The sequence below is a fragment of the Ictidomys tridecemlineatus genome, chromosome 1, assembly GCF_052094955.1.
Source record: "Ictidomys tridecemlineatus isolate mIctTri1 chromosome 1, mIctTri1.hap1, whole genome shotgun sequence".
NCBI lineage: Eukaryota > Metazoa > Chordata > Mammalia > Rodentia > Sciuridae > Ictidomys > Ictidomys tridecemlineatus.
In genome coordinates, this window is record NC_135477.1 from 42,304,327 (window position 1) to 42,325,308 (window position 20,982).

Consider the following 20,982-nt stretch of genomic DNA (forward strand, 5'->3'; position numbering starts at 1 on the left):
GCCCCAGGGAACTCCGGAATTCATACTCATGAAGTCAGCCTGGATCCTTCTTTGAAAAGGTGACCTAACGAGTGATAAATTGTGCCAATAAATATAGAATTTTTAACCCAAGTTCACATAAGATTCAATTGCCAAAATAGAACTAACAGGCTGATTTTATGTGGCCCTAATTATTAACATGAAGAAAGACCTTGCAAAAAATTATTTGCCAGCCCTGCATACCCTAGAGGCAACCTTGGCTCCTTCCTCTGAGTTCAGATTTTTATTGAATTTCCATCTTTCCTACTTGGCCCTCTCCTGTTCTGCCCATGTGCCCCGTTAGTCCAAGCCCCAAACCTCCCCTTTCAACTCCCCATCTCCTTCTAGGCCTAGTCCTGGAGGAATATAGTATCTTGGAAGAAACAGGTGAAAACTGGGACATTTGGGTCCAGCCGCTCCATACAGAAACTTGTAGCCCTTTCCACATTCTCAGCTCTGTCCTTTGCAGTAGCTGGTGCCTCCAAGTCCTGGACCTCTGAGGGCTATGGACTGACCTGCTCACTTCCTTCACTTCTTTCTGCACCCGGAGAGGCCCTCACCACCTTTTTCCTGTCCTCCAACTGCTGACCTTCCTGGACATTTTCTCATCCATTCTTTCTTCTCTCATTTTCCCAATCCTTGTGGTTTACAATTTTTCTCAGGCCCTTGGAGTATTTTAATGAATCAAATAAGAATTTAAAGGGAAATAACTGAACTTTTAATCCCTCATCTTAAAAACAAAGCTGTGTTGCTTCTGAAATGATTTAGATGGAGAACTTTCCTCCAATTCAGTGATCAATTTTTATTTATTTTTTAAATAGACACAGTTCCCACTTACTAATTATCCATTCTCAAAGAGTTAGAGATCAAGGACAAGAGAAGTTAAGTGGCTTCATTTAATCACTCATCAAATACTTATGAAGCACCTAAGAGGCTCAAAAGCCTACTCAAGGTGCTGCGATACAGCAATAAGCAAGACAGTCCCCACTGGCTCAAAGCTTGATTTCTAGAGGTGAGCAAAACACTAAACAAATAAGTGAAAAGTCAAGAAATTTCACAAAATAACAACCAATGTACAGAGAATCACAACTGGGTAAATGAAGAGTCAAGAAGGCAACTTTAAATGGTGTGACCAGAAGATTTCTCAGGAATGACATCTGGTCTGAGACCTTAATAACAAGCAAGTGGGTATTGGGGAGAAGAAATTTCCAGGCTGAAGGAACTGCAAGTGCAAAGGGCCAGTGTTGCAAGCCAAGCTGGCCTGTTTAAAACAGAGTTACCCACTGTGCTGGAACTGAAAAAGTCTAAATGCTATGTTGGAAGAGTGTGAGTACCCTCAGACACCCAGAGGCTCCTGAGGACAGTGGAATGCTGAGCCTGGGGATTAGGAGAAGATCAGTCTGAAGAGACGGATGAAGAAGTTACCTGGTATGAATGATGTTCCTCAGCCATGGAACCTAATGGTGACTCCGGCAGAAAGAGAGCAGATTAAGAGAAGACAATCAGAGTGTCTTGGGTCACTCCATCAATTAAAGGTTGAGAGAGAGTCAAAGCCAGAAAAGAGAACTGAAAAGGAAGACCAAGGGGAAGAGGAAAACCCAGAAGGGACAGAGAGCATTTCAAGGGACAGGGAATGGCAAACAGAGCTGAAGGCTGCTCAGGCTTTGCAGAGATAAGGAAATCACAGGAGACTGCTGGGCATGGCCACTGGAGGCAATGGAGAGCTTCACAAGAACAGTCCTAGTCCAGCAGAGGGGCAGCCATCCAGATGACACCAGGAAGGAGTGGAGAGGACCACAGACAACCCATTCAGGATGTCCATTTCCTATGAAAAAGAGCCCAGAACAAAAGTGACAGCTGGAGGTTAACGTGGGGCTATGATAGACATGGGATGGGTTGATTTTGATGTGGGAAACACTGGAGCAGAGTTATTGACTGATACAGAATTGGAACCCAAGTCTCTAAGACCCTAAAGTGAAATCAGCTGAGTTTTACCTCAAAGTCTGACTTCATCTGTATCAGCCTCTCAGCAGCCTCCCGCACACTGGCTCAGCAGCCCCTCACGGTTTCACAGTGGGTTCTGCTCCCTCCCTCAGGGCTCCCTGGTATCTGAGGACAGTTGCGGCATCACTCAGTCCACAGGGCACAGCCATGGTAACCTCCACACAGTACTTCAGATCTTCCAGGCAGGACCGGGTCTCAGGGAAGATAAATAGGGATAGTTGGCACCTGTCAGAGCCAGGGCTTCACCCTGGGCTTCCATAATGAAGTACCACATCAAGTGGCTTCAACAGCAGGAATGTGTTTCCTCACAATTCTGGAGGATTCATGTTCAAAATCAAGGTGTGGACAGGTTGGTTTCATTCTGAGGGCTTTTTCCTGGGCCTGGAGAAGGTCACCTTCTCACCATGTCCCCATATGGCCTTTTCTATGTGCATGTGTGTCTATATTCAAGCTTCCTCTTCTTACAAGGACACCAGTCATATTGGATCAGAACCCAGCCTACCCTAAAGTCTTCATTTTAGTTCTGTATACAAAACAGCTACATTCTAAAGTACTAGGAGTTAGGACTTCAATATATGGATTTCCGGTGGGGGAAGCATAATTCAGCCCCAAACAAGGAGACTGCACCCTAGAGAAGGGTTGTGGCTACTGTACAGTGAATAAGTGGAACTTCACTTCTAATTACAACATAGTGTTTCTACTTCCTCCAGCTGTAATTAACATGAAACAGAATGTAAAATGGTGAACGACTATTCACCCAATTCTCTCCCCCTTGAGAGTCGGACACCACCCAGGAAGCCAGAGGTCTGTAGCAACTTTCTGTCTCAAAGGAGAATGACGGGCTGCTTCCTGTGAAAGAAGCAAGCTCTTCGCAAGGATGGGAGCAACAAAACATTTTGCAATCACAAATAAACAGAATTGCATCTTTCTTCCTGAGATCTTGACTCAAATCTCATAGCTGAAATTGCTCAAAAAAAATTGCTCAAAAATTCTCATTGTTGTTACAACTTTCAGAATCCTCTGGCCAAATTGAGATCTCTGAAGAAGAGTCTGCCTTACTTACTAGGTTTAGCAGCCAAAGGCCAACGGAGCCAAGAGGCAGCTATGCAAACACTCCCATTCTACCCAGGGATGATTCAGCCTTGTTCTGGCTGCTCCAGCCCCTCTAAGCTGTCCAGCTTCTACAATCCTCCTTTTCCTGAGAAGCCATCACTCACATACACCCAAGGAGCCCTCCAAGGCCCAGGTCTGCCTCACCACAATGGAAAATGTCAGAGACAAATGTTTTTTCTGGAAAGTGTAATTGTTGTCTGGCTCCAATAATACTGTGTTTTGTGGGATGATCCATTCCAAATGGGCAAGGTTGAAACTGTGTCACTCATTCCTCCCTCCCCAGTTCACATCACTGGGCTTGCCTGATATTAGATGCCCCATAACACCCAGCAGAGGAGCCCAGTGAATTAACTAGCAATGAAGATGAGACAGGGTTTGTGAGGATCCATGAAAGGGAAAGGGTAAGTAGATCACATGGTCTTATTCATGTTAGCCTTGACAAGAGAGAGAGATTCGGGTGAAATCTAAAATGTTCAAGAGAAAACTGAGAAGTGGAAAGTGTTTCCTACCACTTATAATCTTATTGGGAACAAGGCAGCGATTGTTTCTACAGTTGGAGAGGATGTCATTCAGTGGCCAAAATAAACTCTAACCTTAAAGGGGAAAAGAACTAGAGAGTGTCCTGACAGAGAAAATGGAGAGAAGTTAAAGAACTTCTTAACTGTGTTTGTGCCTATCAAGGAAACTGGGAAGAGGTGGGGAATGGGTGGAAAACTTGGAAGTGGAGAAGGAAGGTCACAGGATCCAGGAAGAGGGAGGGAGCAGGAGTCTCACTGAGCCTTGTTCTGTTGTTATGAGCAGAAAGAGCAGCTTCTGGAAGCAGTCTTACAGTTAACAAGGAGGCAGGAGGGGAGAGGGTAAGGGGGAATGCAAATAATACCTATCCTCAGATCTCCTTTTTTCTAAAGGAGTCTTCAGTGAGCATGTAAATCACATTTGAATGGCACCAGCCACAACAGAAAGATTTCCAAGTATTCTTATCAGCCCACCCTGCCTACATGCCCAATACAAGCTGTCTCAAATGAGGCTAGCCAACTTCCCTTCACCACCAGGTTTCTCAGCCAGGTTCTCTCCTCCCCTCCAGCCTCCAGCTTCCAGCCTGTCACCCTCTGTGTGGTAGAAATCTCAGCAGGCTCTCTTCTCTCTCAGCCTGTGCCTCCTGCCCAGCTCTCCCTGGCAGGAGGAGGCTACCCTCTACACATCCCTCTGCCTGAGATGCAGACGTCTGTGATCCTTGCTTTCTCCCAGCCCAATATTTAATTAGTGCCAACACCACTGATTTCATCACTGTTTCTCTGTGTCCACGCCCTTCTGTCTTTCCCATAGTCACAACTGTCCAGACCTGCATCACTTCACATCTTGAGCATTGCAAAAATCTACCAACTGGCATCCCTTCCCAAAAAACATAGCACTTGAATCATACCATTGCCACCAGTTATGCTCTAAAAACTTGACCCAACTATAACTCTTGGGGTTAAGAGGCTGTTTTGCCTGCAGAGGACAGTCCACCCCTTAATGCAGTATTCAAGGACTCCACAAACTACCTGGCTCAGTCTATGAGGCTTCACCCATCAGGGGCTTTTTACCTCCCCCTACCAGGTCATTCTTCAATCCACCCATCTCCTTTCTATTTCCCACTTTTGTTCACTCCAAGACTCCTGCAAGCATCCCTTTATAGTCCCCTGGGTGTGGCTGGGGCTGAGAGTTGCTCACAAAGTTTCTCTCACCCCATAAGCTTTTATAGAACAAGGATTTTACACCTCCCCTCCCCTAATTACCTTCACTTAGATTCTCATTAAGTACTAATAAAAGTTGTTCATACATTCTAACATGCACAAATATTAGCATCTTGGTGTTAAACTAGCACAATAAAAATAAAATCCAAGACCGTCTCTCACTCAATCCATAATCCCTTTGTTAAAGCTGGTTTTGGTTATCTATTGATGAGTAACAAATTTCTAGAAAATGTAGTTGCTTAAAACTACAATCATTTTATTCACTTACAGTACATAGGTTAATAATTCAGGCAGGGTTTGGCTGAGTGGCTCTTCTGCACCATGTGGTCCCAGTTGAGGTAAATGTCCTGATTGGTCTCATTGTCCAGGATGCACTAGCAGAGCCAAGAAGAATTCAGGGATGTGCCTGTTACCTCAGTGGGTTTGGGATGGATTTTTTTCTCTCTGCAAAGCTACTTGAGTTTCCTTACAGCATTGTACTCTAGGGTACAGGACATCTATGAGACAGCTCCCAAAATGGAACATTGCAACAGAGGCAAAAGTAAAAGGTGCAGATCTCTTAGGACTGTCCTCAAAGTGGGCTGGGGTGTGGCTTAGTGGAAGAGCACTTACCTAACATCACAAAGCCCTGGGTTTGATCCCAAGTATAGTAAAAAAAAAAAAAAAAAAAATATATATATATATATATATATATATATATATATATATATATTACACAGAACATGTCCCACCGATCCCATATATGTACAAGGAAGCTTGTCCAAGTATGTTCAATATTACATTAAAATTTATTCTAACCAAAATTGAAAATGACCTAAATTCATCAGGAAAGAATTGGAGAAAAAATATGATATGCTCATTTAAACAAAATTATATACAGCCATTAAATGATACTAATATGAAAAAACTTTGAAAATAACTGAGTATTCAGTTTGACAGTTTATATAAATAATTAGAGAATATATAGAGAATTAGAGAATTTATAAGAAATTGTTACTATGTTTCTATGGCTTCTTATATATCATAAAGTAAAAATGGAAAGAAAATACAACTTCAAAAGAATGGCCACTCCTTGGTAGAGAGATAGTGGATGAGGAACCTTAATAGTTCTAGCAACATTGGTTTTTTTTTAAATTTTTTCAATATAAAGTAAACATGGAAAACAGTAATATTTGTTGAATTTGTGAGTTGGACATCCACATATTTTTGTTATTTTCTATGCTCTTTGTATATTTAAATGTTTTAGCAATACAAACACAATTTGTAAATTTTTTTTAATTTGAAAAATGTTTAAAAACTACAGAGAACCATTTCTACTTGTATCTTCCACAACAAAACTAGTCTCAAGCCAGGTTCAATGGAACATGCCTGTAATCCAAGCAACTCAGAAGATCAAGGCAAGAAGATCACAAGTTCAAAGGCAGCCTCAGCAACTGACCAAAACCTTATTTCAAAATAAAAAAATTAAAAGGGCTGGGGCTACATCCCCAGTGGTAAAGGACTCCTGAGTCCAATCCCCAGTACCGGGGGTGGGGTGGGGGGGAACTAATCTCAAAGCCAGTGGGACTTGAAGGAAAGGGGGTAGGGAATAAACACCACCAACTGTCAAAGGGAGAGGTGACAAAGAATTTGCCACCAGCATCTGTAATCCACCACAGAAATCTTTTCAATAATGTTTCAGCCTGTGCTTAACTGTTTCCTGGGATGAAGAACTCAATATGATAAAAGAAGAGTGCATTAAAGATCTAACAAAAAATGCCCCAGCTCATAAACCTGGAGCCACCAATTCCAGACTCCTTGATCTGCCACTCCTGACAGACACTGTCCTTCACAGCCTCTCAGGGATCTCAGTTACAACCTGTATTTCTGAAGATTCTTCAAATGAGGCCATGCCGAGTCTGAATGACTATTTCTATTAAAGATGAAACATTCACATTTAGCAAATTAATTTTTTAAATGAAAACAAATGCATCATAGCCTTCTTTGTAAATAACACCAAAGCCTACATCTGAGTTTCTCCATGTCCTAAAGGCCAGAGGGCCTTCCTAACCCATTCATGAGCCCTGGCACAGAGCACCCCACAATTTATCACCCCGTCTATCATTGAGGCTCAAAGAGACACCATCAAACAGAAAATCTCCACAAGTAACTTGATCCTTCGGTGTCCTTGTGAACATAGCCCAGGACCCAGCTGCATTGAACTACCCTCCTGGCATCTGGGGCTCAGCCTTATCTGGGAAAGAAGGTGGCCAAAATGGAGCAGGTGACAACTATCATTGCTAGAGATATATATAAATAACTGGTTTCTTCCCCAGCAGATTTAAATAACCACACACAAAATCTAACAACATAGACCTCTCTCCACGGTGGATTGGATTGGATTTACTATTTTGGTATTATTGTTAATTTCAATAGGAGTGATAATGATTATTATAGCTCTTCAGATCTCATGTTCAAGTTCTTAGGTTTTTTAATCAGGAGTCTGAAAGCTAAGGTTCCCATGCCAAACCAGGCCTCTATTTTATAACATTAAGTCTTGTTAGAATAGAGCCACATGCATTTGTTTGCAATATTGACCATAGTTGCTACCATCATGCTACAGTGGCAGTGAATCATATGACATAGGCAGCATAGCTCCCCAAGTCTACAATATTTACTACCTGACCTGTTATGGTTTAGATATGAGATGTCCCCCAAAAGCTCATGTGTGAGACAATGCAAGAAGGGTCAGAGATGGATTGATTGGGTTTTGAAAGACTTAACCTAGTCAGTGTATTAATCCCCTGATAGGGATTAACTGAGTGGTAACTGTAAGCAGGGAGGGTGGGGTGGAGGAGGTGGGTCATTGGAGTATGCCTTTGGTATATATTGTGTGAGCTGAGCTTAGTCTCTCTCTGCTTCCTAGTGCCATGGTCCAGCCACTTTCCTCTGCCATACCCTTCCACCATGATAATCAGCCTAACCTCGGGAACCAAAGAATGGAGTTGCCCATCTATGGACTGAGACCTCTGAAACCATGAGACCCAATAAATGTTTCCTCCTCTATGTTGTTCTTGTCAGGTCTTTTTGTCACAGTGAAATGGCTGAGTAAACACTGACCATTTATGGATACCAGTTGGCCAACACCTAGGTTAGAATGTCATGATTATTGCAACTTTCTTTCAAATTGTTAACAAAAGAACCATGGTGTGTGTGTGTGTGTGTGTGTGTGTGTAATACAAACAGAGTGGAAATTTAGCAAAGTATTAATATTGGTAAATCTAAGTGGAAAATACGTGAATATTCAATCTACTTTTCTTTCAACTTTTCTGCATGTTTGCAATTTTTAAAATAAAATGTCTTGAGAATAAATATTGCTTTATTTAATAACTCAGGAGAATCTCCCCTGAAAAATTGTAACTCCTGGGAAAGGTAAATCAGGAGATCAACAATAGTATATAACTAGCAATTGCAATAGGTTAAAAATAATGGGAGCAATTTCATTCACAATAGCAACAAAAACTATGAAATCTAAAGTTTAACTAAAAAGGAAATATGGAACACTCAAAGAAAATAATAAATTTTAGCAAGATCCAAAAAATAGAAGCACATAGATGTATATAATTTTTTGAGACTGTTTGGAATTAGATAGCTGGTGCATTTATAGATGTTTGATAAAAATTTAACAAAGACAAAAGGAAGCTTTGGATAATAGGAGAAACATACCACATTTCTAAAGAAGATTCAGTGATTCAATATTGTAAAAACATCCATTGTCTACAAACAGAACTATCACATGGATGTAATTCCAGTGAAAATCACTGTGAGTTCTATTGTAGAGAGAGGGGAATAGCCATAAAATAATTTAAAAATTTCCCTACCAGAAAAAAATGGGTGAGATTAGCCAAGGACATTTTGAAAATGAAGAGTAATGGTAGGGCTCTTGCCTTAATAGATATTGAATTTTATTTTAAAGCTATAATAATTAAGTAAGTCTGGCTCAAGAATAATAATTCATAGAAGAAAATGAAGAGATCCAGAAGTAAGTAAAAAGTAAAAATCTAATCAAGGCAGAAAGTCCAATAGAAATGGAAAGAACAGATTATATAATAAATGATATTGGAATAACTGGCTAATCATTTTTTAAAAAAATAAAGTTAGAGCCCTATATCATAGTACTCTCCAAAGTGAAGGAGAATTAAATGCAGAGAAATAAAATCATAAAAGATACATGAAACAGTGTAGGTTCATATTTTTTATAAGCTTGTGATGGTACAGATCTTACTGAGCGTGAAATAAATGGTAAAGAAAAAGATGAATAGATTTGGTTAATAAAAATCCCAAGCTTCTGTACATCTGAAAACAACCAACTAAGAAAAATACAATAACTACTGAGAAAAAATATTGTCAACATAAAACAATTTTTAAAACCCATGTCTTCACTATCTAATCATTATGGAGGGATAAAGATTTTTGAATGGGCAAATACAATGAATATACAGACACTGCTCAGAAGAAACATAATAACTCCTTCCAAACTCCTGCACTCAGAGGCTACGCCAAACTCTAGCCTGGCTCCTAGCCCATAAGACCATGTCCCTAGGTGACTCCAGACACTACTTAAGTGGCTGCCTGAGAAAGCTCAATTCTGCCAGAGGAAGCATGTACTATTTGATCTTACTTGCACCTAGTGACAGCCCCTGACTGCCCTTTCTTAGAGTATTTACTAAAAGGAGCTTACAGTAGTGAATATGTGTCTCCTACAACTCAGAAGTGTCTCTCTCAAGGACCTGAGAGCCATGCCTTAGAAATGTAATCATCTGGAAGGAGAGGGCCTCTGTCTCCTCCGTGGGAGGGTGGAATCCTGATTCCAGCTGCCACCTAGTAGATACAGCTGCCTAACCAAATGCTCACTGGCCGGCCCTTTATAATTTCTCTCTTCTCTGACTCTGTGGAGAACCTACTCTCCACCACCCTCCTTCACCCAAACATCCACATCCCCTCTACATGAATCAGAAGGGGCTCAACTCTTTCCCCTATTGTCAGCAGTTACTGAAAAAAAAAAAAAATCTGTTTTCACTGCTCTATCTAAGTCTGGCTGTGCTTATCTTTGACAATACAAATTACAAAATAACACAACGTGGAGATTTAGCATGATTATTATTTTCAGTTTTCTGCTTATCTATATTTTGTTTTCTATCCAGTAAAATATATTGCTACTATAGGAAAAAAATAGACTCAAAATAGGAATCAGGAAAAAGTATACTTTCAGGTAATTCGAACTTCCTATCAGAGGGCAGTAAACCTCCTTTACCAATTACAAAGGCTCCCAGAATGAGTAGACATGCAGGTTATGAATAATGCCCTCCCCTAGAGGAGAGAGAGAAAGAGAGAGAGAGAGAGAGAAAGAGAGAGAGAGAGAGAGAGAGAGAGAGAGAGAGAGAGAGAGAGAGAGCTGCTTTCAATCCTCATAAAAAGAAAAATGGTGTCTCAGAGAAGTTCAGTAAGTTTCCAGGGTCATAAAGCAATAATAGTAAAGTTGGAATAGGATCCCAGGCTGGTCTGACCAGAAGAAACCCAATTCTCTCCAAAGCCCTCATTTTAGGATCCTTGGTTTGGGGTGCAGAAGACCTGAGTTCTGACCCAACCACTATTGCATGTGACCTTGGCAATTCTCTTCCTCTGTCTACCCCTCAGTTTCCTCATCTGTGCAAGAGATGTATGGGACCAAATGGTGTGTCAAGTTCCTTCTTCTATTCTCATAAAGCACCCAATACCAACAATTGGCCAAGGTCAGATCCAAATCAGAGATCAGCCGCAATGGCCTTGGAGCTAGAGCAAGAGCCACCACACAGGTGCCCTATGCAGTGGCCCACCTTGAATTCTTCGTGGATGCGTTCCTCCAGGACTTTGGCAGCCTTGCGGTCCTCCATCTCCACTTTCCACTTCTCCGCCAGGATCCGGGCCTTCTCATTGGCTAGAGCATCCCGGAACTTCTTGGTGATCTCTGCCTCCTTCTGTTTCCTTCCAAGAGAGCACCAGCAGGAATCAGCTTGAGTGAAAAACTCAAGGACCACAATCTCAGTGGGAATTCAAATAAGAACAATGAACAATCTTCCCTTGGTCTAGAGAATAGCAAATATTGAAGGTCAACAAAAGGTTAACATTGGCCAAGATGGGGAGAAATAGGTACTCTCACATATGGGAAGGTTAAAATCAGTAGAATCATTCTGGAAGCCAGACAAACAAGATTCAGAAATCCCATTTCTCACTCAAGTGTACACAGATGTATGTAGAAGATGTTCATTGGAGAATTTTTATAACATAATAAATAACTCAAATGTCTGTCAATAGAACCAACAAGTTGTATTTCTCAAATACTATACAGTAATCTTAAATAGTTTTGTGAATTTATATTCATCAATTTGTCAAGGTAAAGACTTTATAGAGCATGTATCACCTAAATGCTCACTGTGGTTATCTTAGATGGTATGTCGTTCTATAATCTATTTAATCTGTTCCTTATAGTTTTCCGTGTTGTTTACGGGCTTCTGCAGCTTAAAATTAAAATACTGTCATTCAAAATTGGTGGTGGGGAGATGCCAGAGTCAATTTCACATGGATTTCCAAGTTTGGCAAAAAAAAAAAAATTAATTATTTATGAGAGTCTCACTCTAACCTCACACGGGACTCAACCGTCCATCTTGTGTGAGAAACGTGGATGATGTATAGAGGAACAGACAACAAAAGTCAATCCAAACTGCTGTACTGTCTCCCTGACAATTAAGTACAGGAAAAAGCCAAAGCATGTTGTATATACAATCAAGATGAATCCAACTACTTGCACATCGGAAGGGCATTGTTAGGCTTATGTTACTGATGAGAAAACTGAGGACCCAATCAGCTAACTTGTAATTAGCAGAGCCAGGGTTTGAACCCTCAGTTTTGCCTGATGCAAGACACTGACGCTTTGGTCCCCTAATCTTAGCAGAGCTCAAAACAGCCAGTCAGATGGTACCTTTTACCTCCTACCCACAACCTATGGTCTTTGGCTTGTACCTACCCCAAGGCTGTGTGGGTCAGGTCCCACCAACACCCCTCCTGCCCCAGCACCACTCACCAGAGCTCCTCGGCTTCCCTCTGTGCTTGCAGCCGCGCTCTCTCTGCAATCAGCTCCTCGGAGATCTCTTCATAAGGCTTGTCACCAGGGCCTTCGCCCATGACCCAGACCCAGACCTCGCCATCTTCTCCCAAGAGCCACTGGATGTGTTTGTCACTTGCTACCTCACAACAGGAGGAGGAATAAAGAAGAAAAAAGAAACATATCTGATTTCCATTCGTTAGGAAATGGCACACAACCATTACACCCCTCATAGCAGAGCAGTGTCATCTACAAATACGATTCCAGAGAGATACTGCCTAAAGGCAGGTCCAAGACCCTCTCTCCCTTCCCTCCCTCTCCCCCTGGGGAGCATCACAATAGCTAAGACAGCCAGCAGGAGCAGGTCCCCAAGGTGTCTGTGACTGAGCTCTCCTAAAATCCTCATCAAAGAGAATGTAGATAACAGTGAGGCACTTTCTGTAGGAACTGAAATATTTCTTATGTCACTCCTGGGCTGTGGCAGTAGTTGGTGGTGAACATTCTCTGCAGTCTCTTCTTCCTGTCCACTAGCTAGGAAAAAAAAGAGAATCAAGGATGGTAGATTGCCAGATGAAGCAGCCTGATGCTGAGTCTCTGTGAACTATATCAGACAGTAACCTGAGCAAGAAATAAACCTGTGCTAGATTCAGCCACGAAGATTTCTCAGTTTTCCTACTGCAACAGATGGCATTGATTACTATGACTAATATGGAGATCTATCTCAAAAAACAGCTGCTGCTGAAACACATATAAACTACGCCTCATTGACTTTCAGTTGAGTGGTGAGTGGTGTCCATTAGGCTGGATGGCTCGAGATCCATGTCAAGCAAGAGCAAAATATTTGGTAAAAATGTCAGGCACTGTAACTTAAAAATCAGGCCCAGGGCTTCCTGAACTTTCATTATAAGGGAAGAGGGTGGGAAATAAAAAGTTTGTAATGTGTGTTGGTTACTAGTGGCTGTGTTTGGCAAAGTGTCAAGAGAAGGAAATGAGTCTAAAGAAGAATTGAGGGCTTTGCAAGTAAAATGAGAGAGAATAGAGACCATTTAGAAATCTGGGACTTCATAGGATTGAGAAAAACATCTCCTTTTCTTTGAGGGCTCCAACTATAAGAGATGGAACTTTTAAAGTATTTTCATGTAGAGCTGAGTCAACTTTCTAAGGTGAATACATGATTGAGGACACAAAGCTCCATGGTGGTCATAAGATTGTGCTTCACCAGCCTCCTACTACTGAGGGCATTTTATCCTCATGCTTATAAATCTTCTAGCAACCTCAAGCATCATTTCCTCAATCTCTCAGGAAGATGCAAAGAGGGAAAGGCTTCTCCTAAGAAGTTTCATCTGTGGAGGAGAAAGCCCTTCACTGGGGCTCTTGGGTTTGTCCAAGGCCATGTTTCAGAGTCTGCTTCAGTCTCTGACTGAGCACAGCAGGCTCATTCCTGAGACACACCAGACTCCTTGCCAAACTTTCTGGGACACCTCCAACCAACCTCCCTCCCTCTCTGCTTCAGTCCAGGTCAGGACTGCACTGCAGGGCAATGTCTCTCCCAGCCCCCGGCCAGCTCCTTGCCCTCTTTCTCTGACAAGCATTTTCCTTGAGGAAAAAAAAAAAAAAAACTTGCATGGTGAATCCCTCCCCATTCCTGCTCCTCAGAGAAGCCAGACTGACCCAAGAACATTGAGTGCCAACTCTCACAACTGTTTTACAAAGAACTTGAACGTAGATGCCTGCAGATGACAGTGAGACACGTAGGGGTCCAGGGGCAAAGAAATAAAGTCAGCTGTAGAAAATGACTAGTAAAAATCTTAGGTATTGTTCCTGGGACATGGAAGCCAATGGAGGAGAAGCCTTTTGAGTTTTGGAGTATAGACTAGAAAGCCTTTGATTGTTCAAGACTCAAACAACTCTTGGGAGCCAACTTTAGTGAGCTGGAGGCGGGTTTCAAGATCATGCTGACCAGGGAGGGTGTGGTCCTCAACACTCACTCCAGAAGAGGCCGAGGTCAAAAATCAAGGAGAAAAAGCTTCCTCAAGGGGGTCAAGTCCATTCAAGGAATTCCTTCATGGCTAAGGCAGGGAAACTCTCAGAGCCCGGCCTGCAGGACTCAAGGATGCTGTAGACTAGGGAAAACAGGCCTCACGCTCTCTCCTTTCCCAAATGGCAGTATGCCTAGAGATATTCTGGCCTTGTCTAGTGCTGTATGTTGGTCTTAAGGGTGAGAGGTATTCAGGTGACATATCTATTTAGCACATTTGGACTTTATAGAGATAAATGTGGGGCCTCGGACCCTGTGGACTTCCAGGTGGATGCAGTGACTGGAATCCCTTTAAAAAAGTGGTGAATGCATTTCATAAGGAGAAAATGAAATGTATAAATGCTCAGAATGGCAATCAATGACAGTGACCATGCTAGGTCCACCCTGCATTCCTTTTTTCTAGTCCACCAAGGACCACACTCCTCAGGTTCCCTTCAGTTCTGTGGGACCCTACAACTGACTTCTAGTCTGTGGAGTGTCAGGGGAAGTGATTGGTCTCACTTCCAGGCTGAGGCGATGGGCAGCTGCTATATCTTTTCTGCATTTTCTCCCTTGTCCACCCAGCTGGAAATAAATGACTCCAAGATGATGGAATTTTGAGAGAAAAAAATCATCCTGATCCATGAGTCAATGTCTAAAACAAGATCACACAGAGGAGCTGCTGAAACCACACCCAACCATTGCAGTCAAGAAATAAGCCTTCATCATGTAAATGTACTGAAATGTCAGGGTTTATCAATTGCACAAGGCACATTAATCCCCCTAATATAGAAGGACACTGTTATATTTTTAGTACATTAAGGGCAATATAGTAATCAAGAACTAGGTATAATTCAGAGAGGCCATTACTACTAGAATTATAAAACTTTCAACAAAATAATGAAGAATAGCAAATGACTAGTGACATCCCCATCCTGTCACAGTAAGTAAAGGGAACAGAGAAAGAACAAAATAGGTGTAACTATCACAGCAGACGCTATCAATTGCCTCCACACCATCCACCCGAGCCCACCATCCTCCCTCACCACAGAACCCCAAGTTGTTCAGGGAGAAGCAGAGATGCTCCCCTGTAGGAAAGGTGAGTTTCCAGCTCAGCCTCAAAGGACAAAATAACAATGGATCTAAACCATCCCATAATGTTATTCTCATTGGCAAGTGATGGATCTAAGAGTGACAAGACTCACATTTCTAACAAAGTAGATACTGGCAGAAGCCCCAGTGAAGGGCTTTCTCCTCCACAGGATGAAACTTCTTAGGAGAAGCCTTTCTCTCTCTGCATCTTCCTGAGAGATTGAGGAAATGATGCTTGAGGTTGCTAGAAGATTTATAAGCATGAGGATAAAATCACAGGCTGAGCATGGGGGAGCAGAAAGATAGACCAGGATGTGCCCCTGGAAATTTTGAACAGCTAAATAAATCACCCATTTCAGGACATCTTCAGACTTCTTGTCCTTTGAGAAAAACAAGAAACCTCAAGAAATAAAATTCTGCAGTTATTAAACAAAATAAGGCAGCCCAGACATGGAAGTTTAATTTAATAGACATTTGTTTAATTAAGCAACTATTAGTTGTGTGTTCTGTTAGTTCTAGTCAAAGATATCTGCAGCCAATACAGAAAATTATGCAAAGACAAGGAACCCTAAATATGTCCATTAACACAATAAATGTAGGCAGAAAGAATTCTCCTATTAAAAATCCGAGACTATTGAATGTGATTAAAAAATAAATCCACCTATGTGCTACTTAAAGGAAACCCACTTTAAAAAAAAAAGAAAGGTTAAAAATAGAGGCAACAACAGACTGTGCAAAGGCAAGCATAAAGAAAGCAGAATCGTCAATGTCAGACAAAGCAAAATTCAAGGACAAACGTGTAAACAAGACATAGAAGAATATTGTGTGATAATAAAAGTTGCAACCCGCCAAGAAGATATAACAGTCGTAAAACTTTATACAACAAGCAACATAACAGCCAACTGCATAAAAGAAAAACACCAAAAATACAAGAAGAATTTGAAAATGTGTATAAACTCATGGTGGGCACTTACTACGTCTGTTTCAGAAGTCAGTGGGTCAAACAGATTTTTTAAAGTAATGGTATATAGGAGTCGAATGATTCAATTTTATTTCATAATTACAGAACTTTTTTTTTTCTTCTTTTGGTACCAGACACTGAACCCATTGGTGCTTTACCACTAAACTATATCCTTTTTATTTTGACACAGGGTCTCACTAAGTTTCTTAGGACCTCACTAAATTGGGAGGCTGGCTTCACACTTGCAATCTTCCTGCCTCAGCCTCCAGAGCTGCTGGAATTACAGGCATGTGCCACAATGCCCAACAGAACTTTTATTTCTTAAACACTGAGCATATACTTTTCTTTTGCTCTTATAGTTATGAGAAAATTTTTATAGGCCATATTCCCTAATAATAAAACCCCAAATTAGAAGACAGTGGGGGGAAATAATCATAAAAAATTTTTAACTGTTCTATAATCTAGAAAATATCTCCCAGATAACCCTTGAATCTTTAAGGAAATCAATGTTGAAAAGACACATTATTTGGGGTAGGGGGAATGCAGCAAGAAATATGCAAGAAATGTGCATATGCACACATCTCATAGTAAGCTCAGAAGAAAACTTTCAGGTTTAAAGGCTTTTCTTTTTGATGTTCCTATAAAGATATTCCTCTCTCTTTCGGGCTGGGGATGTGGCTCAAGCAGTAGCGCGCTCACCTGGCATGCATGCGGCCCGGGTTCGATCCTCAGCACCACATACAAAGATGTTGTGTCCGCCGAGAACTAAAAAATAAATATTAAAATTCTCTTTCTTTCTCTCTCTCTCTTTCTTTTGAAAAAAAAAGATATTCCTCTCTTCTCCAAAAACATCGTAATGCATACAAAACAACAAGGGATACAAGAAATACCTCTACGGCATCTCTACCGAACAGAAGCACGAAACTGTGGGAGAGATTGGAGCCTCCAACCTGCTGGACTCCATCTGGGTCCCAAAGAATAACATGACTCCTGCAGGGTAAAGGGGCATAAATATTCTCCAGGCAATACAGGAACCTAATTAAAGAGGAGTGTAATGAAGCCAGATGCTGGTAATGGGAGCAGCAGGTAGAGTGGACAGAGGTATGTGGTAGATGTACATGATAGAATACTATTCGGTCTTGAAGAAGAAGGAAATATTATCATCTGCAACAATGTGGATAACTGGGAGAACATAGACAAGTTCCACATGAAACCCCTGATATGTGGAGTGTGAAAGTGGTTACCAAGGACTGGAGGCAAGGAGATTGGGGAGATGTTGGAATATTGTGTGTGCGTGTGTATGTGTGTAAATGTAATACATATATGCAGAGTTGAAAGAGTAGTCTCATTTTACATTTTTGCAAATCTGCCTTATGTCCAACTTAATTGAAAGCAGATGGATTTTTCATATCTGTTCCTACATTCACTCTGTTATGATATGTAATTTTGGTTGAAATACATTTTTTAAAATGTATTCCCCTACATATGCAGTTGGAAAAAAAGAAGAAAAGAGAACAATTAGCACCTTTTTCAGATAATTTTTGATGCTATACCAAAAATCAAACAAGTGGTGGTTTCTTAAATGTTAGCTGTGGCTTAGAATCTGAAACCATATTGATTAGTTTTATAATAGTTTATTAAATTGAAATTCATTTGTTATGTTATTTTCTTAGTTTTAGCCATGTACCACAGTGACATAAGATGTTAACCATAGGGAAAGCTGGGTGAGAGGCAGATGGAAAGTTTCTAAACTACTCTGAAACTCTTCTAAGTCTAAAGTTAGTTCAAAATAAAAAGTTTGAGCATTTAAAAAGCAAAATAAAAATAAACACTCATTTGTCACTGGGTGTGTGGTGCATGCCTGTATTCCCAGCAGCTCAGAAGACTGAGACAGGAGGATCACAAGTTCAAAGCCAGTCTCAGCAAAAGCAAGGTGCTAAGCAGAGACCCGTCTCTCATAAAATACAAAATTGGGCTGGGGCTGTGGCTCAGTGGTTGAGTGCTCCTGAGTTCAATCCCTGGTACTCCACCCCACCCCCCCAAAAAACTATTTAGTTTGTTATTCACTTTGAATGGATCTTTTTCTCATGCATGATTTTGCAACATTACTCATTTGTCCTTTGGAAAATAGTGATTCAGTGAGTCAAGCAGACCTTCCATACATGGACTCACTTTATTTTACATATCAGAAAAGTCACATTTGTAAATACATGTATGAATCTCTTGAGAAAAGTCATTATGTATTGGGTGACAAATAAACGCACTGTGGCAGATGTTAAGTTTTTCAAAATTTTTAGCTTTTGCCTGAAAGTTAGAATTTATCACTGGCATAAATTTTATCAATTGCTTTCCTTGAAGTAACAGATCTACTTTATTTATTTTCAAATACCATATTTGAAAAAAAATATATATATATACATATAAATTGTTGGCCTTTTTTTAAGTAAAAATGATGTAACCTGAAAGCGGCTACTTCATCATGTAATGAAACAAGCAAAACCTGCTTTTTCTCAGGACACCCATCATACTTCTGTAGGCAGCAAAAATACTTCATGCATACATTCCATTTTGTCACACAATGAAATAAGGTTTACTATTCATCAAGAGATGAAAATATCATCCATTTTATTGTGAACACATCATCATTTTTTTGTGATTGTGTCATGGTAAAAAAATATGATACTGCTACCATTATGGGGCCAGCAGATTTACCACTAGGTTAGTCAACTTATAAAAAGTTTGTTTTGGCTCATAGTTGTGGAAGTTTCAGTCTATGATTGGGCAGACCTATTGCTTTTAGGCCTCTGGTATAGGGATGGGGCAGCCAGTCATGGTGGAAGCATATGTCAGAGAAAACCATCCATCTAAAGTACCAGGAGAGAAAGGGACTGAGGTCCCACAATTGTCTCTTAGGGCATACCCCCAATGACTTCCTGACCTCCCAGTAGGTTCCATCTCTGAAAAGTTCCAGCACCTCCCAATAGTACCAAGCTGGGGACTAAGCCTTTAGCACATGGACCTTTTGGAGACATTCCAGATTCAAACTATAGCATCCACTATTGGTTTTGTATCCTTAATACAAGTGTAAGCATTGTTTAAAATAAAAAGTCACATCTTAATGTTGTTGTGAAAATCATTTTGACCTTGTAGACACCCCCCACCCCCGTACCCTCAAACACCCCTAAAAATCCATTGACCACACTTTGAGAAACACTGCCAGGATACTGGAGATTAAATTTTTTAATATAATTCTAATTTTAAAAGGAGTAATCTAAAATATACAAAGAATACTTATAAATGAAAAAGAAAATAATCCTATGAGAAAAAAGTGGAATAGATACTATGGTAAATGCTGTTAGTGACCTATGGTTACCCCTCCAGATTCTGTCCACTGCTTTTTTGCTATTAGTACTCTGAGTTTAAGGCAGTCATTCACCTGCTTAAAAGTCTCAGCATTTTCTCAGTCTTCCTTCCAATTAAGGGTAACCCTGTGATAAGGTTCTGACCAATAAATGTTAAGTAGATTCCCAGAGAGATGTGGGGAATATTTTTTTATTGTTCTAAGATAGATAACATTCAGTCTTCCTTTCCACTTCTGAACACCAAAATATAGATGTGATACCAAGAACCACAATAGCCACTGGAGACCCAAAATGCTAAGCCACCTTCTGAGGATCTTGAAAGAAGAGACAGAAAAAGTAATGGTATCACAGAGCCACTCACACAACCCAGGACTATCCTTTTCCAGATTTTTGTTAGGTGGGATTAAATAATGTATTGCTTATAAATACAAAATGCTTATGGTTTGAATGTGTTTATCCAAAATCTCATGCACTGAAAACTTAATTCAAAATTTATAAATTAACAGCATTTCAAGGTGGAGTCTTTGAGAGGTAATTTAGATTAGATTAGATGAGGTTAAGAAGGTCAGGTCTGCATGATGGCATTAGTGCCTTTTAAAAGGATAAGGGACTTGAGCTAGCAAGCTTAATATTTTTATAGAATTTTGATTGTAAAAGAACTCAAATGGTATTTACAAGGAATGCTTATAAATGACCCAGCAATTCCACCCAAGAGAAAAGAAAACTTATGTGTACACAAAAACCTTGTACATAAATGTTCACAGAAGCATTATTCATATAATCCCCAAAGTGGAAACAACCCAAATGCCCATGTTTGAAATCATGCATATACTGTTCTCTCACCACAATGGAATTGATATAGAAATACATAACAGAAGAATATCTAGAAAAAATTCCTTCAAACATTCAGAAATTAAGCAGCACAATTCTAAATAACCCACGAATAAAAAAGGAATCACAAAGTGAATTAGAAAATATTTTAAATTAAAATATAACACATAATAATCTATGGGATTTGGTTGACACAGTGCATTGGGAGAAAATTCTAGCATCAAGTGCTTTTATTCAGAATGAAGAGCCAGATGCAGTTGTAAATGCTTATAAATACAGCAACTTAGGAGACTGAGGCAGGAGGATCCAAGTTCAAGGAAGCCCTCAGCAAATTAGTGAGGCCCTAAGCAACTTACTGAGACCCTTTATCAAAATCAAAATAAAAAGGGTTAGAGATGTAACTCAGTGGTAAAGCACCTCTGAGTTCAATCAGAAGAAGGAGGAGGAAGAGAAGAGAATAAAGGAGTTCAAACCAATGCTCTAAGTTTCTATACTTTCTAAAATACAGAAAATAAGAAAAACTTAAATTTAAAAACTTTATGATAGTAAGTTGATAACTTAGATGAAATAAATTCTTTAAAAGATGTAAGATGTACCAAAGCTCACCAAAGAAGAAATGCATCCTCTGAATAGCTCGGTCTACAAAATAACTTCAACTTGTGTTTTCAAATCTACCCATAATGAAATCCTGGACACATAGATTAATAAAAAACTTAATAAGTATTAGC

The 20,982-nt window shown here is 40.3% G+C and overlaps 1 protein-coding gene across 4 annotated transcripts in view; it reads right to left on the reverse strand.

Annotated features, from left to right (window-relative positions):
- Sh2d4b (SH2 domain containing 4B) overlaps positions 1 to 20,982 on the reverse strand; it is a 99,617-nt gene that overhangs the window by 48,972 nt on the left and 29,663 nt on the right. For all 4 annotated transcript variants that reach the window (XM_078039023.1, XM_078039039.1, XM_021735436.3 and 1 more), the window contains 2 exons: positions 11,971 to 12,130; positions 10,727 to 10,874 (listed from right to left, as the gene is read on the reverse strand). In XM_078039023.1, the coding sequence (XP_077895149.1) occupies positions 10,727 to 10,874; positions 11,971 to 12,130 (308 nt within the window). The remainder of the gene's footprint in view (positions 1 to 10,726; positions 10,875 to 11,970; positions 12,131 to 20,982) is intronic.